The sequence below is a fragment of the Echeneis naucrates genome, chromosome 19 (assembly GCF_900963305.1).
Source record: "Echeneis naucrates chromosome 19, fEcheNa1.1, whole genome shotgun sequence".
Lineage (NCBI taxonomy): Eukaryota > Metazoa > Chordata > Actinopteri > Carangiformes > Echeneidae > Echeneis > Echeneis naucrates.
The window spans coordinates 14,746,152-14,764,702 of record NC_042529.1 but is presented as its reverse complement, the minus strand read 5'-3'; the positions used below and the strand labels follow the sequence as shown (position 1 = coordinate 14,764,702).

General features: G+C 40.4%; 1 protein-coding gene across 1 annotated transcript in view; it reads left to right on the top strand.

Moving 5' to 3' along the window:
- Nucleotides 1-18,551, top strand: part of ca10a (carbonic anhydrase Xa) — a 233,486-nt gene that overhangs the window by 85,063 nt on the left and 129,872 nt on the right. Inside the window, exon 3 of the mRNA XM_029527971.1 lies at nt 12,566-12,708. Within this exon, the coding sequence (XP_029383831.1) occupies nt 12,566-12,708 (143 nt within the window). The remainder of the gene's footprint in view (nt 1-12,565; nt 12,709-18,551) is intronic.

Here is an 18,551-nt window from a genome sequence, read left to right as displayed (position 1 = left end):
AACTATGAGAAGGAAAATACACTAAAGTCACAGTAAATACTGAATTTTAAATCACAACATTTCAAATATGTTTAGAGTCTTCAACGTTTCTGAGGGAGGTGAGGAAATGGTGAATTTATTATATTAAGCTCTAATTTGAAAAGGGAATTGTGAGTCAGATACAATTCTAAGAGGCTTTGATCAAATTTGATTTGATCGATTTAAAAAGAAAAATGTGTGTCACTTGGCAAACAGCCTCCAGCAGCTTGAAGGACTGTTTGGCTCCGTCAATACCTTTTCCCATTCCAGAGACAGAATGGAATTACACTGTGGTCACGATCTTTTGCAGATGTCAGCAAACTGAGAGGCAACAACATGTGCGGTTGGGTCTGCTATTGCCCCTCCACCTGCACTACATTGTATCCACTTATGTAGCAAGGTTGATCTATAACGACAAAACGCAAAGACTGATGGGAGTTTGGTTGAATTGGTCATGGGCTTTGGTGACATCCAAAATATAATGTAATTATATTTTAATATTTAGTATTTTATTTTAGTTTCTATCACATCATGATAGCATTTAAAAAATGTCATATGTTAATACAGTCCAACCCAAATTGTGGTTACATGATATTATTGTTCATGTTACAATTATGTTATTGTGTGTGATGATTTGCAATGGTGACTTACAAAAGGTGTTCAAAATCTTAGTTGTAACAGGCTCTAATAATAGATTAGACTTAATTTTGTAAGACTTTAAAAGCACATAGAATAAATAGAGAATTCAAAAGTTCAATATTACACAAATTCACATATCACAGAATTATCACTGGAACTTGGAAATGCATTAATCATTAAATGCAATCTTTGATATCAAGTTTATTTCTCTGCTCTGTCACTGGCTTCCAAGCTGTGCAGTAAATCCAGATCACACCGCACAACTACTTTGTCACCATTTAACCCAACACTGCTACATACAACGCTTGACTTTTGATCACTTAATGAGCTTTTCTTAATTTCTTCCTGTGGACAACACATTGATCTGATTTCTTGTTCTCTTCCACGGTCCACTTTACGACCTTGTTTTCATACATGTGTGATTTATCCTGTTGCCTGAAGTATTTGTGTTGAAAACAGCAGTGTGGTGAAATTTTACACTTGGGATTTTTCGGTTTATTGGTTCACCGATACTTCACTTAGACTGATGCAATTGTGTATTATTAAACTAAGCCCTAAAGCAATATTTAACAATCATGCATACAAAAAAAAAAAGTTACTGTAAAAAAAATAAATAATCACATTAATATGCTATTATTCCATAACTTTTCATTTGGAGTACATGAGTTGTAACCGACTTCATTATTTTTTGGTGGGAAAAAAAAAATACTGTAAAATTTAAAACAAATATTTAATCAAAATGTAAATTTGTGAAAGTCTGTTCAGCCAACATAGTTTGAAATGATATAATATATTACTAACATTTCGATATTTGCAAATACAATACTCGAATTATGCCTTCACAATATGCAAGTAATAAATACTAGCTAGTGCTTGTAAGAAAAAACGTTAAACATATTATAACTTATTGTGAATGTGTTTGACCTTTTGTGGTCATTAACAGTACACAATGAGAAAAGGTTTATCTTAACAAGGCAACACTCCATCTGACTAGCTTCTAGGGGCCATGAGCTCAGAACATAAGCAGCTATCATTAGCCGGTGGAGTTCCTTCAGTGGTGATTGACTCCATGGCTGGGGCCATGTGTTTGTGTGCTCACTGAATAATTGTTTCAAGTTGTTATTTCTGTGTTCACAAATGAGCTGGAGCAAAATATAAACACGATCACAGAGGCCTTTATTTTTTTCCACGTCTGTTGTCTAATTTTCTCCCAATCTACCATGCTCTGGCTTGAAGGCACCACCACGGCGGAGAGACGGAGCTGCATAGTCCTCAATTAATCATTCACGTGTAGTCTTGCGCAGTCACCATTGCTTAACGTGTGTGCATCTTGAAAGCCAGGACTTGGTTCCTCCTGTCCGTAACAGCTGTCAGAAAATGCATGATTTATTCTGCTAATCGTGCACAAGGTGTATTAACCCTATTAGCGCAAAGCAACAGCTGATAAAAAAGGGGAAAATTGATGTCAATTGAAGTCAGTTTATTTGTAGAGCACGTTTAAAGTGCTTTACAGAAACATTCCAACAAACACTGTGTCAAAGACAAAATCATGACACAAAGCATCACACAATTAACACACCACAGTAACAACAACAATAACAACAATATCAATGACAAAAGCAGAAAGTAGGATGGTAAGCTGAGGACTACTGAGAGGCCAAGGACAAGAGGTAGGTCTTTAGTTGTAAAGATATCGATGGAGGGGGAAGATCTAATTGCTGGTAGACTATTCCACAATTTGGGGCCAATAATAATAGTATTATTATTAAATTAATATATAATACATAATAATTGAGAATGGCCTGTCACCTTGTGTTTTTAGCTGGGTGCGAGGCGTGAAGAGCAGTAATTGGCCAGCAGATCTGAGGCGTGTGGGGGTGGAATACGGAATGAGGAGTTCAGAGATATATACTGGGGCCGGTCCATGCAGTGCTTTAAAAATAAATAAAATAAATTCTGTACTTCACTGGTAGCCAGTGAAGAGAGGCCAGTGCAGGCAGGATGTGGTCTCACTTCTAGGTGAGGAGTCTTGCGGCGGCATTTTGAACCAGCTGCAGTCTAGACAGCACTGATTGAATCTCTCCCATGTAGAGAGAATTACAATAATCAAGGCGAGATGAAATAAAGGTGTGCACTGTAGCCTCCAGATTTGAAAGACAGAAATGGTTTTAACTTAGTGAGTGATCTGAGATGGAAGAAAACAGTTTAGTTTTGTTTCTTGATTTTTGATTTTTTTTACTTTGTAAGGAGCAATTGTGTTGAGAAGTTTGGTGCAAATGCAATTGAATATAGTTCACCTGTGCTTAGACCAGCAGGGGGAGCATTTATGAGCGCAGAGGAGAAGGCATCTGAGAAGAGTCTGGCAGTAAGAGGGGTGAACGATCTGGTGTAGGTTTGACCCAGATTGGGTTTAGAAGTCAGAGAGGGGAGTGAGATGGAGAACAAGACGGGCCAATGATCAGATAGGCTGACCTTGTTTAGAGGGTTATTAGGGACCAGAATGCCAGAAGTTAAAATAAGGTGAAGAGTATGACCTGGAACGTGAGTGGGACCCAAGACTGACTGTGTAAGATTGAAGGTGTCAGTGAAAAGTAGAAAATAATGAACAAGTGGGTTTGACGGACAGCATGATGAACTGGAGTGACTGGACTTCTGGGGGTCATGTGATAAAGGTCTTATGACAACATGACAGTCCGTCACCTGCAGCAACCACTGATCATTTGTAATGCTTTGTGGTAATGCTGTGATGAAATTCATCCCATTATTATTTTTATAAAATTTTTTTTTATTATTTTATTATTTTATCTCACATAAAGAGACATTTCTTACACCGTATCTAAAAACTGTAAACTAACTAAAGTGCTCAGCGAGAACAGATCAACTGAGGGAAATCGGTCCTTCCAAACTGTTGCTGTCCCCGCGAAAAATGACATTACAAATTCTCCAAAACCAAAGCTCGTTTTGTGGCAATTTTATAATCATTTGCACTTGCATATATATATATATAATTTCAGTTTGAAAGATAAAATATTTTGCTCAGACTCCCAACTCTAGCATGCAATGAAATTGAATGGAAATAGTGTCAGGGCTAGGGTTTGTCTTTTTTTTTTTTTTTTTTTTTCAACAAGCATTAACCCATCTTGGTGTTCCATAGCCGTTACGATTTTTTTGAAACCATATTTGTAATACTCCAACTCACATTTTCCAATTGACTTGATTGCAATCTGGCTTCTTTTTACAGTGGTGTTGCCCTGCCACTGATGACCATTATAGACAGAAATACAATACCGATTTCTATCACAACCTGGAACTGTTCATGGTCCTGATCTGTCTGCGCTCCTCTATGTGGGGGAATGAAATGTGACGCCGCTGTTTCCAGTCTCCAGGTTAAGCTACAGAAAGCTGAACTCACTTGGTTATAGGTACATTTGTGGATGAGACGTTTTTGCTTTTCATTTAAGTAAGGGGAGTTTCAAGCCTGCTTTCCCTTGATTCAAATTTTCTTGGATTGCATTTACATTGGCATTTCTCTGTTCCGCCCTGCAAGTTTGTTATTTTTGAAAGTGTGATAGTTCTGCGTTAAATGGTGTGATTTCTAGCGTTTGAGTTGTGTTCGTGTGCCATTAACACCTCTGCATTGGCCTCTAGGTATGTCTCAGCTCAGCCCGCGTTATGTATGTCTGCTATATTTAACAACTTCAATAGATGCCAAATGCTTCATGTAAGGATTATAAACGTAACAATGCAAAGATGTGTGTTAGACACCAGCCCACTCTTGCTCTTTATTTTTATTTGCAGCGCTCTCGTTGCCTCTGCCGCAAAAAAAAAAAAAAAAACAGCCTTTCTTTTTTTTTTTTCATATATATATTTATAAATGTCCTGCACCTGGTCTCTGTCCAGGGCTTTTATACAAAGCATATCTCCTTCTGTTCACAGTCACACCAAAATGTCTGTTAAGCTGCACCCCCAGTGAGTAGACAAGATGGAACCTGCAGTGTCAGAGTGGTGTTTTAAATTGAGAACTTGCAGAATATGACAGCTCCTCTGATGCTGCTCTTAGACATTCATTATCATTAAGATGTTGGTTTCTATCCCTGCTTAAGTAAGCATTTATCCCCAAGCTGTTAGGTCTCCTGCAGCACTCCCTCTCTCTCCCTCCCTCTCTCCCCCATTGCGGACGATTTTGCAACCCAGCTTTGCATCAGCAGTTACAAAGGGAAGGCACTTTATGATACTTTTCTTGATGCTCGTCCAAGAAGATGATGTACAGGTTGCTTCTCAGTCTTGGAAGGGAAAGGAGATAGTGGGCCCTTTTTGTGTGTTTTTAGCATGTTATGAGATGTGAGTGCGCTTTCTCACATGTGTCCAAGTCCTGCGTAAGATTACTACGCTACCTTTTTATCCATATCAAGTTGACAAAATTAAGATTTTTCATTAAGTCTATCTCTGCCTATAATATGTTTAAAGAAATTAAGACCTCTATAGCCTGTAATGCTGGTCTTTGTGCGTGTCTGTGTGCATGCATCACATTTTTGTATCATCAAAAAATAGGAGCGGGAGATTGTCTTTCTTTTTTTTTTTTAATATGTCTTACTCCCAGCTAAGGCGTTAACCCTTACATATGTGCACTATGGTGCTACAATTCTCTATGATGAGTAACTATGACTCTGCAGGCTTTGTGTTTATGACTACTCTGCCATTTACGAAATACTGCACCATGGAAGTAATTAATGTGAGGTGTAATTGCCTGGTGAGTGTCTCCTCAGACCTCAGATCGCACCTCCACCTCAACCCTGCACTCTAATAAGCCCACAGAGACAAACCAGCATGCGCCTCACAGACAGACACGGCTGCCATATAATTAGCGCGCAAACATGACTTCACACACCCAGCTGGACCCGGTTTATTACACAGCAAGTAGTGAGCACCCATTGTTTAGACTTAACACTGAGCTGCAGTTGTTAAAACATTGTTGTAGATTATAACCATTTCCCGAGAAGCAGTTCAGCAGTAAAGTAGAGACACTCGTGACAAATCCAGACGTTTTAACTTCATTAAACAGCTAAATTAAAACTATATCTGAAGCATTAGGGGTGACAGAGCATGTGAGGGCAAACGTTAAAGCTGTGCCTACATTTTAATCACTTCCTGCTGCAACCTCAAACCTGAGGTCTGAATTTAGTGAGTAGATTTCTTGAATGAGGAAAATATCTGCTTTTAAATTTGTGAAATAGTCCATATTTTTAGTTTTTTGGCAAATGCCATGCAAATTCTAGGATACTACAGTTAAGTAAGACTTGGAGAGAGAGAGCGTTCAGTCATTCTGTGTATGAATATAAATGGTCTGCATGTGTCTCTATGGAACCTTCTACTGCTATTAGTATGTAGGGGGTTACAATCTGCGATTTGAGTGGACTCTGCAAGTGTAAATATTTGAAGGAGGTGTGTGCGGCAAAGTCACAGGATAAGTCATAAAAGTTGAGCAAAGTTATTGACATGGGCACCGCATGGGGGCGGTGGGGGGGTGAACGGGAGTGTGGATGAGAGGGAGACATAGACAGAGGGAGAAAGAAAGAAATGCAGGGAAGACTGTCAGGAAGAGTGAATGGGTAGGAGAGGTGACATATCCATATATTAACATTTTGTGAGATTTTATTTTTCCTTCATGTTGGTTGGTATATGTTTTACTTTTTTAAACCAAGTTGATATTTTCATGGTACTTCTTCAAAAGCGCCGGGGGGGGGTGGGGTGAAGTTGGCGTCCCAGAACAGCTGGCCGTCAATGTAAAATTTGTCAACCCACCTTCTGTTAGACGGCGACGGTTTCCTCCTTGGGCTCCGAGTCGGTGGACGTGATGTTGTTTACCGTCTCCGTTGGGAATGCTGGAAGTTGCAGCTTTTTGTAATGCTCTGACTAAGCAGGTAGTTCAGAGCCTTTTTTTGTGACATACTAAGGTGCAGCCTACAATAGACAAACCCAGGACTTTTCAACACTGTGAAAAATTCTAATATGGTTGGAAAAATTACAAACTGCTAGTCAATGCATTTTTCTTTTTTCTTTTTTTTTTTTAATCAGACAAAATGTGTCTCATCCATATCACCTGCAAAATAAAAATAAATAAATAAAGATGAGGGCCTGATATGGAAAAATAGTGTTATGCCCACAGGTGCCATGTCCTTTTAAAATACATATGACAAATACATCTGCAGAAGGCCCAACCATTTATTGCTGTCCGTCCTTCCAGCTTGCCAATAAGAAACGAATGTGGGTCAAACACTTGCATGCGGGGTCAGTTGAAATATCAGAGCACCATTGCTATAGGAAGGCCAGTGTGGAGTATCGACGGAGCCGCTTGTGCCTCCGTCAGCGCTGAGTGATGTCCCATGGCACGGGAGTTGTATTCAATCAATCAGCAGCTAATAATTATGTGTACGTCTATGACAAGGGACCTGGCTTTAATGGATCAATTCCCTCGCCCTCCAATTCCCATTTTGCACATGGATTTCCTGTCATATTCATGAAGGATTTTGGATCACAAGAGGTCTCTTGCTCTCTCTCTCTCTCTCTCTCACTCTCTTTTCCAGCCTCCCTCTCTCCCCTGGACTTTCTCCCTGAAGAAACATGCTGCTTTCTAATTCAATGCTCTCTTTAACAACTGGCGACTGTATTTATTTTTCATGATATACATTTTTTTTTTTGTTCTTGAATTTTTCTCCCCCTATGGACAGATGCTTTTGGCAGCAAGAATTCTTGATCTGGAAAGCAATGACACCACAGAGGCTCAGTGGAGGCTAATGCTCATCGGGTCTGCCACTAACTTATATGGCGTGTTCATTTTAATAAGATGCAAACTGTGAATAAAAAAAAATGTTGATTGAACCCGAAAGAAAGGCACAGCAGTACAAAAGATCTCAATATATTTGAATAATACAAATCCATGCACAGTAAGACGTTTTAGAAATTGGGGGGATGATATTAAAAAGCTGATATTAAATTCATTAAAATGTTTTACCTGGAGAGACTAACACTATTTTCCTATGTGGTGTTCCCCTGCCCTGGTGACTGGTGCCACTTTACTTTCACTACAACAAACTCATAAACTCCCACCAGAGCCTGCACACACTATGAAGCAGGTTCTGCTGCACTTGCCACTGATACGTGATACCGACCCCGTCAGAATCACCACGGACTCCTTCTGCATCTTGGTCAATCATTGCACTTCACTGGACATGCAGGGCCCCAACCAGCATCAGAGCTGCAATCTGCCCAAAAAGTTTTTTTCAAGCTCTCGTAGAAATCACTGAAATGGAGGAAAGCTTGTTGAAGTAGCCACAGACTACACATCCAGTCCCCATGCTGCTACTCCTGCTGCTGCCGTCACGCTCCGCTGACACAAATAAAGGCGGCCCTGTTGAGTGAGAGCTCTGTGAAAGCCAGCATAATGTTCAACATTGCACACGGGGGCAATGTTAGGGGCACATTTCATAAAGCTTTAGAATTTGCCATTTTACTCTGCTGTAGTGCAGGTCAACATAGTTTTTTAGTATTGACAGCTCATAGTGAACTTTCACCTACAGCAGGATTACTGCTCAGTGCTGTGACTGAGGTCTTCCCCTATAGACTGTGCCTCACACATAGGTGCAGATAGGTTTCATTTTTCTTTTCATTAGTGAAGGATTAAGACGGGAGGTCACTAACAAGTGAACCTAAAAGTCACCGTGGTTGCACTGACTGGATTTCTGCTTAATGTGAGTTTCTAAAAATAATACATTATTTTACCAGAAGCTCTGGCTAATGACAGTCCTCAGCTTTTGCATTTGCTCATTTTTTTGTACAGAGATGACCTTGTCGTGCGCATAGCACATGACTTTAGAGAGCAGATTAAACATCGCAATCAAATAAAAAAATCGAAAATGATAATGATATATGAAAAATGTGCCAAAACAAAACATATGAAATCTATATTTTAGGATCTTGCTCTGTATTGCCTTTGGATCTCCGTGGTTACTACCATTACCATTTCAAGTATTTGGTTCTTCTTTCCCATTGGTAATAATAGAATAATGATAGCATTTTTTTCTTTTTCAGAGACTGTATATCAAAGTGGACATGTACTTGAAGCCAATTATGAAGAGCTTTAAACCTATTTACCATCATGTGAAATGGCCACTGAACTCTGAAACAAACTCGAATTTTATTGAAGACTATGGGAAAATGGGCCTACTTTTCACTTCATTTATTACCTCAGTAGTACTTTTCCTAATACGTTTATGGACTGAGTGGCTAATTTCAAATTTTCAATACAACACGATGGTAATTTTTTTAAATCACTATACCATTTACCAGTAAAATAAAGCTTACGGACCTTCCAAGTATACCGAAAACCAGAAGTCATGCTACTTCAATTGCATCACTTGGTGTAACAGATCAGTGAGGGAAAAAAAATGCATTTGAATTGAATTTAGCTATTTAGCCAGTTCTGTCTTTGGTCGCCACCATTTCCTTACAGCTGCTAAATGCTCCACTGAAGGAAAGTATAAGCTGAAATGCTGTGAATGCCAAGAAAACTGTTGTCAAATTAGAGTTTTCTGTTAGTTTGTCATGATAAACAGCACCTTCACATTTTTCAGTTTTTTTAACACTGTCAGTGGATAAAAAGACATTGCTCAGTTCAGTCAGTTGTTTGTTTATTGCTTTTTTAGCACAATGTCTGCTTAAATCCATCCCTTGCAAGACACACTATAAAACCTTCACATAACCATAGCTGACACAGTGTTCCTGGTAGAACGGAGGATGAACGCAATGCCACCTGTTCCATTGACTCTGTGCTTTTATCTGCACAGGGATGCAGCGCTTTCTTTGTCGAACATTTACAAGCACTGCAAACAATCTCCGCCGCTTCGAGTCATGTAGGACTTTTAGCTTTGAATTCACACTGTGTCATGTCTGCTTCCCTCTGACTCATCAAGAATTTGCATATTTTCAAATTATCTCTGCTTTTGTTGGAAATCTCAGTGGAATTTGCCTAGCACTATTCCACTGAGTCATCTCTGCGTAATACTAAGCTCCTAAATGGGAAATGCTGCTTTAGGCTCCAGCAGATATTGTGCAAAAAAAAAAAAAAAAAATCTGCCTGTTGCTGGAGTCAACAGTGATAAGCCTTTGCTTCCTATCCTGAGAAAGAATTGAATTCTTGGTCCCGGTGGCCAAGTCTTACATAAGAAAATGACTGGCTGAGATGCCTATCACTCCCACAGTGCTGACATTCTCTTACCGTGTCATCCTGTCCTCTCAGTCTTGTAGTACATGTGTTAGCTGATTACAAGCTGATTTCACTTCTCTCAGCTTTGTGATACCTCCTCCATTCAGAGGGAGGTTTTGACCAAATTGCTAAAAGTCAGCGCAGATTAGTTTCGCCCACTAACTTTCTCGATTCTCATCTTGGTACCACCTGATGCGGTATGAGACGAGCAATACACGTTAATGTATCTTCAAGATGGATGATAACAGAGTACGGGGGCATAAAATGTTCAACTATTACAGTTACATGTCATACAGTGTGAGCCAAATTCCAGATATAGGCTAGGAAGGAAATGTTAACAGGGTGACTGACATCTTCCGCAGGATTGATAAAGAGCTTCAGCGCATTCAATACTGAGTCATTTTCCACTTGAAGTTTAATGGGATTCAGTGAAATGCTGCTAATGTTTGTTTTGGTTTTAGCCTGTCACAAATTTTTTGTCCTATAAAATGTCAAGAGGGGCAGTACAGCGGCATAGTGGTGAGCGCTATTGCCCCCACAACAAGAAGGTCAAGGCTTTGATTCCCAGGTCTGGGGCCTTTCTGTGCAGAGTTTGTATGTTGTCCCCCTTGTCTGCGCGGGTTTCCTCCCACCGTCTAAAGACATCATGTGTGGGTTAACCGGTGACTCTAAATTGTCCTCAGGTCTGAGTGTGAATGTGAGTGGTTGTTGGTCTCTGTCTGTCTCTGTATGTTGGCCTTGTGATGGACCGGCCTCACCCAATGTGAGATGGGAGTGACTCCAGCACCCCCCGTGACCCGGAGACGGATAAGTGGTAGAAGATGATTGAATGAATGCTTCCATCATCGCTGTCCCTTGAATCCGGCGTGTTTACAGCCTAATTGCATTTAATAATTAATTTAATAAATAATTACAATATTTGCCTAAGTACAGTTGTGTAGAATTTCTACTGCTCTTCAGCAAATTTACTTTTACTTTCACTACCCTCCTATAATGCTGTAACCTTAGCATCAAACCAAATCACTGAATGCATACACCCCGCCTCGGCTACCACCACCTGCTCCATTTCATTGCTCCTGTATTATCAGTCATAAGAATTCAACAATGACATTCTGAAAAGTAAATTCCACCATCCATGATGAGTAGTTCCATTTTCAGGATATTAAGTTAAATTTTTTCTTCAGCTTAGTATTTATGTTAAAATGATTCAATACTGTGGCTGTGTTCTGTGAATTAGCGTATGGATTTATACTACAGCTGTACTTCCTGCCTATGTAATCACAAACTCAAACGTTTTCTTTAGTTGAGAATGTTGCGCGTAAATGTTTTTCCTCATTCACACATGATGGCTATAAAAAAAAAAGTGGCAGGCAGTTTTAGAATGTGAAACAATTAATCTTTTATATATTTAAAGGACTTTTAACTTCAATTTCTGCATTTCCACCACCTATAATTTGTAGTGTCAAGATCATCTGCATGTTATATATTATGTATATCTGCATATGTTAATGTATTTACAAACTGGTTCTGGTATTGATACATTTTGAGAGGACTATAAACCCTGTTAAACCCCCCCATAAGGGAGCTACACAGCCATCTGTGTTGCCCACAAACCCCAAAGTCATGCCCCTGATGATGTGGACTGCAGCTAACATCTACCAGTGACCTGGGATGGAGGTGTTTAGGGAACGTCTTTAAATAGGAGCCAAAAGACTTTATGGGTGCTGGCTGGGAAGGCAGGCAAAGTGCCCCACTCTAGGATTGTCACTGCATACACAATAAGTAGGTGTGTTCTGCCTATCTGCTTCCGTTTCATTTGACGTTCCAGTTGTTAATGATGATAGACAATAAGATACACGGTGTGTTCGTTAGTCTTCGTATTATATGGACTAAAAATGACATCAAACATTAAAAGAAATATTCAGAGGTCGTAAAAGTATTCATATTCTGTACTTAAGTAGAAGTACAGATACCTGTGGAAAGAAATACTCTGGTAAAAGCAGAAGTATTGATTCAACTCTTTTATTCAAGTAAAATTAAAAAACGGGCTCTGAAATCTACTTTCAAAATAAAAGTAAAAAGTAAAAATTAAACACAATACCTCCTTTTATAATGCTACAGTACAAGTTCTTCGTTCTCTCTACCCTAACTCGCTCGCTTACCTATCCCCCCCCCCCCTTTCCCTCTCTAGTTCGTCACGTCTTTTACGTATGCTTCTCCGTTGTGTCCTCATCTGTCATCAAACCAAGGAGCCTGGTTTTGCAATGTAAGGAGTAAAAAGTACATATTTTTGTGTGTAAATACAGGGAGTAAAAGTAAAAAGTCTGAAAATTGAATACTCAAGTAAAGCACAGATACCTGAAAAATCTACTTAAGTACAGTAACGAAGTATTTGTACTTCGCTACTTGTCGCCTCTGGGAATATCATTTATCAAGTTCAGTCCTAACATAATGCACTGGGCATCAAAAGCCCACATCAGCTGAAGCATGTTCATAACATTTCGTCAAGGTTAGTTGCAGTGGCTGTGAATTCAATCAAGAAACGCAGAGACACAGAGTGCAACCCCTCAGCGGAATGCCTTCCTATCTCTTTGGCACAGGCTTTCATCCTTTTGAACGGCCGCCTCTGTCTGTTTTGTGTTGCAGTGCCGTCATTCTGGGGCCTGGTAAACTCGGCCTGGAACCTGTGCTCGGTGGGGAAGCGGCAGTCACCAGTCAACATTGAGACCAGCCACATGATCTTTGACCCCTTTCTCACACCCATAAAGCTGAACACAGGCGGACGCAAGGTAAGCACACACTAACCCCATAACTTTATCTTAAGGGCTTTACAGGTGAAATCCAGCGGCCTTGCAGCGGATTAGTCGAGCGTTGTTCATCATCTTCTCCTGTACAGTGGTGCGCCAAGGACAGTGTGTATCAGGACTCTGCTCTATGCCATATGACAGAAGCTAATTGGGAAGCCCTCACAGATGGACTGCTTTCAAAAGTGCATGGTTGCATAGTGAGATTAATGTTATGATTAGCTTATGCTTACATGCCAGCAGTGAGTACAGGGTTAGCTGTGGGCAATGTAAGGATGCATAGCAGAGGATCGCAAATGGTTGAGCTATTTTAACATTGCACTGACTTGGATGCATACATGGTCGGCTCGAAGCATTTAAAGTGAATTGTAGATGTCCCTACATTTTGAGAATGTAACAGAAACATGTTATTTGAATAGAGGGCTACGTTTGCTCCCTGCTATAACTTCATCTTGAAATATGCATATATATATATATATATATATATTTTATTTATTTTTCTTTTTGTAAGAAGCCCCCTGCTGCTGCCGCTCCATGTTGAGAGCAGCTTCCCTGCAATGTTTCAGCAGTAAAGACATCACTCTGAAAGACACAGTTTTATTGCTGTGAAGATGACTTGCAATGAAAATACAGATGCAGCGTGAAAGACAGAGACAAAAGACTCAGATGGGAAGAGGTACCCTACCCTGACACCATTCTCAGCTTTGTTGGTGATTACTGCCTAAAGGTTGAGCCTTGTAAACATTCTCTTTTTGTTTTTTTTTAATCGTTACTTCCTCCATAAAGCTGATCCACTGGCCTGTTAAGTCAAATATATACATTTTTAATGTGTCAGCTGAGGTAATTTCACCGTTCCTGGCTTTTTATTGTATCACAGTAGAGGCCTGTTCCTGGTTTGGTTCGCAGAAGCCAATGTGACACAGCTGTAGAAGAGTGGGCACTAAACAAATTAGGCTAACCCAGTAAAAGGAGAGCTGTGCGGGTTGACAACAGAAAGGAGTGGCACATCTAAAAATATGAGTCATATTTTAGCCACTCGGCACCAAGGTGACATAAAATTTTATCATCATGGAACAACAATGTCCCTGCTTTGAATGTGGCGGAAACCCTCATTCTCTTTTTTTTTCCCCATATTATCATATCCGTCAGACTCGTTGGACTAAAAACACAGCAATAAATCCTGAGAAGAAAAACATGTATCAGATATGGTTTTGTTTAAATAAAAAAAAGAAAAAAAAAAAAAAAGAAAAAAAAAGAGACCCTCACTCAACAGTGTCACCTGCACAACAGTTGATTAGAGATGAACCACACCCAGACCTGCGTCCCAGACCATTCTACGGTGTTCATCCGTCGAGGAACGACCATCTATTGTTTTCTTTTGTTTTTTTGTTTGTGTACTTTTTAGTCTTGTTTTCTTTTTCTTTTTTTTTTTTTGTTCATAGGCACCCTGGCATCACGCTAAAGAGTCGGATGGTGAATATTATGTATCTTTCCGTAACTGAGGTGAGAGACTCCTCTGTCGGTCTTCTAGAAGTTCATTTACCGACTAAAAGAAAGTTTTGGACAAAGTGTGGCAAATATGGGATCTCATTTTGGCATGCATGAATATTTTTTCACTCAACTGAATTTTTATGCATTCTAAAGTTATATATATGTATCCTTTGGAGAAATGTGTATGGTAGATGAGTCAGTAAAAATGAGCTTTCAGTCACCCAAGATTTGTTTTACCTACCGTGGAATGACTCTGACAGCTAATTAAGGTGCTAACCAGTGCATTTGAAAATGTGTAAATTAGTTTGATAGGATCGTTGTTGCAGATGTTAACAGATAGTTTTAATATTTTTTTTTTGGCATCACGTTGTTCTTAAGCCTGAGGACTGAGCAGAGACAGCTCACATTAACACACACACACACTACATTCAACTTTCTCATTTGTTCTGAGAGGGTTTCCAGGCTCAAAGAAACATTTTCGGTTCTTTCTTTCTCTTCCTTTATCCCTCTCTCTCTCACTCTCTTGCTCTCTCTAGCTCTCACCCGCTCTGCAGTGGCCTAAATGTAATCTGTTGTGTCTCCATCTCTCTGAGCACCTGAGCTGTCAGCTGGTGAAAACGAAGCTGGCTTCACCTTGTCAGTGCTGATTCATCCCCGCTCCGTCTCTGGCTGTTTGGCAGCCAGTCAGCCTTGGCCAAACACGCTACAGAGATCGGTAAAGAGCTTCCGCCTCGAATCGCCGCAGCTCAGCTCGCCACCTTGACGTGAAAAGAGCTTAAGTGCTATATCTGCCCCCAGGAGGAAAGCAAAGAAAAGATTAACCCCTCCCCAGGCCGTTTGTACAATACACATGCATTTTAAATAAATAAATAAAAAACACTGCATTGTGAAGATGACCTCCTCCCTTTAATAGATTTCAGTGCTGCCCTGTTTTCTGACTAATGAATAGTTAAAGGAAATTTAATTGACCTCCAAAGAGAAATTTAAATTAATGGCAGGGAAACATGCAAGGCTATGCACGATGGATGAAAGGAATCACAGTTATTAAAAAGGCTGTATAAATTGAATATTTACTCTGCAATAGATAAGCTGCAATTACTTGAGGAGATTTTAATGAATTTAATCACTTTGGAGCTGGAGAGGTGGAAAAAAAAAGTCCTCGCTCTCTCTCCGTTAAGGGTTTCCTGCACATTTATAGAACAGGATTAGATATCCTTTGTCTTCTTTTTTTTCCCCTCTTGTTTTATTCTTTTCTTTTTTTCAAAATGCACAAGGAATCTATTAGTACTGTGAAGTCAGTGGATCTCCTCACAGGTGGAGATGAGGGACTCACCTGATATTTTGCTCTCACGCTCTGAAGTATACATGCAGCAGAGCACTGTGAATATCTGTGGCAGGTGGTCGGTTCCACTGAAAAAAGAGACATTTACCGGTGATGTCTATTCAGCTTTGAAGCTTTTAATCACAGTTCTGCTGCAAAACAAGCTCGCCGTGCTGTCGTGACAATCTGTGTCCCAACATGGGCTCTTGCGTTGTTCCTTCTTTTGCTAGCAAAGAAACATCTTCCTCTGCTACTGATGAAGCAGATGAAGGAATCTGGAAAGCACGCTGTGCGTCTGTGTGTGCACACGTGCAGGTGTATGTGTGCGCGCTCTTGGCAGGCCTGAATCTGACTAATTAAAGTGTCAGGTAAAACAACAAGCAGCAGGTCTCAAATAGTGATGGGGAGTTCGGATTTCTTTACCGACTCAGGCCTTTTAATCTCGTTCAGTAAAATGAACAAATCTTTTTTCAAGCCATTCGTTTATTTTGTTCATTGGAACCAATGTGGCGCTGTAGCTGTCATTTGAGTAATGGCTGAAAAAGCACGGCTTCCAAACACTGAAGAGCAACATGGTTTCCTTCACTTGGCTTATATTACACATACATATAATGCTTTTGTTCAACTATTGAGCACTCTTATGGGCCAACGCCTCCTGAAGTTGAAATTACTGAATACTTTATTTGTAGGAGAGCGTTACACCTATCATGAAAAAATTCTCATTCTGTGATGGCTATTCACTAAAGCCTACCTGGTCACTGAAGACCTTTAGTGTATGAATTGGTTCCAACGAGAAGGCAAATTAAACATCAGTCTGCCCAGCTGACCAACCAGTCCTTGTTGCAGTCTGTCAATCACACTAGCCACGCTGTAATCAACACATGATCTATTTTCTTCTAAACAGCAATATTATACAAGAAACTAACATTGTTTTGAAGTAGATTTGAAACAAGAGAAAATTCAATTCATTTTCATACAGACTACATTGCACTCTGACCTTTTAGGCCGTCAGAGGGTTGTCGCCCTCTGACGGCCATTAGATAGAATGCAGGTTTAAAGCTTTTTTCGGTTTTGGCTCCATGATCAGACACTACTGTCCTTCTTGTGCCTCACAAATCCGCTACACTGAACCAGCCGCTGTTTAACCTCAGCAGTATGTGAGGGAATGTGCCCCTGCTGCTGCTGCTGCTGCTGCAGGATGTAACAGACAGTTCCTGACCTGAGAGGTCCCTACATGTTTAAGTGCAGAGCCACCAGACCTCCTGCCTTCCTGATGAGCCACCTCCAGAGTTCAGACTCTCATCTCCTCACCCTCGCTCGTCTCAGACCGCTGTGTCTCTCCATTCTTCTCCTCTCCGTGTGGATTGATCTGTAGATTTGCGAGGCAAACGTTCCTGTTGTGGTGCAGGAACACGCACGAGTTTGGGCTGTTGCAGGATTTCTGCAGTTGCTTAGCAACAACTGTAATCAAATTCAAAGTAAAGTATCTCTGTGTTTACTCACCTCGATCGTTCTTCAAAATCTACGTGGAAACAAGGGACGATAAATTCAATGTTTTTTCCAATGTGTTTTCCAACGAAACTTGCTATAGCTTGCAAGTAGCGACACAAACATTAGCAACATTAGCATTATCTTATAGAACCTAATAATTCTATAACATGAGGCTTAAAGATTTTTGCGGGTGAGAGGCTCATTGATAGACCAGAGTCTGAACCAACACTGTTTTTCACAGTACTAGAGTTTATTCTTGCAGTGCCGACCTAAACCTGAGCCGACCTTGGAATCAAACTGAGTACACTGTATCAAGTTACGTCTTGGACTCCCTCCTGTCCACTGATAGATAGGCCCCACAACCAAAAACAAACTAATACTTAATGAATCAAATCACAAACTTCAGATTACATCATCTCAAATACAAATCATATACATTTTACACATACATACGTATAATCAATCTCAATCAAATAAAAACGCAAAGCACACTGGATGCATTTTGATCCCGCTTCATCATTTTCATCAAATTACTAAAATGACTACAACACAAAACAGGAACAAACAGGAAAAGGGAAGACCAAATGGGTAGGTTTTGAAGTATTTGTAGATATTTTCAAAGACACATCTCGAGTAATGCCATAACCTCATCCTCTGCGACATTTTACTAGAGAGAAACCTCCATAGATATACCAACTATAGCAGATGCAGGCTAGCCTTTGCAGAGGTCCTGCCATAATCATACCATCCTTTTCTTGCATAGTTAAATCTCAGACAATTAATCTTCATTCCCTCTGACCCTCGACCCTTGAGTGGATTCGTTCCCGAGTCTCGGCTCTAAAGCACTTTTGGTTTTGTGAGTGTGACAGGGTCACATTCAAATTCCTGCCATGCACAAATGTTCGCTGCTGTGTACATAAGCATCAACAGCGAGACAACTATGAGTTTGCAAACATGGGCTGATGTCGGCGGCAAAAGACGGAGAATGAATTACGCTAACATAAATATTCAATTATGCAAATAGTCAATTCAAATTAATTAGACACAAGTTTGGGTTGGCTGAACCAGCGCAGCTTTACAAAAGAAAGTGGGGCCATTGCATGAAAACTGCAATTACCAGCATCTGACAGACACCCCCTTCTCACTCAAGGTGGGAGACAGTTCTAATTGCCTCAGTGATGCGGGGGCCTGGAGGATGAGGGATTCTTCTCATGTCCCTGGCTCGGCAGATAGCTGGACGTGTAACAGCGATGTCAGAGCCAGCATCCATGGCATATCCATCTGCGGGCCTGAATCCCAATTACAAACCACTCAACAAAGGCCAAGAAGAAAGAGAAGGAGAAAAGGGGCTGGGGGGTACAGAGGACATTGACTCGGTGCAGTAGCCCAGATGGTTGTAGGTATGTCTCCATGACACCTCACTTTAAAGACAATTCCCACTGCAAAATGTGAGAGGCAGGCCACATCTGATGCAACGTCCAGCAGCTGGATGGAGACAGATGGGTGTTTTTCATGGAGCAAACGG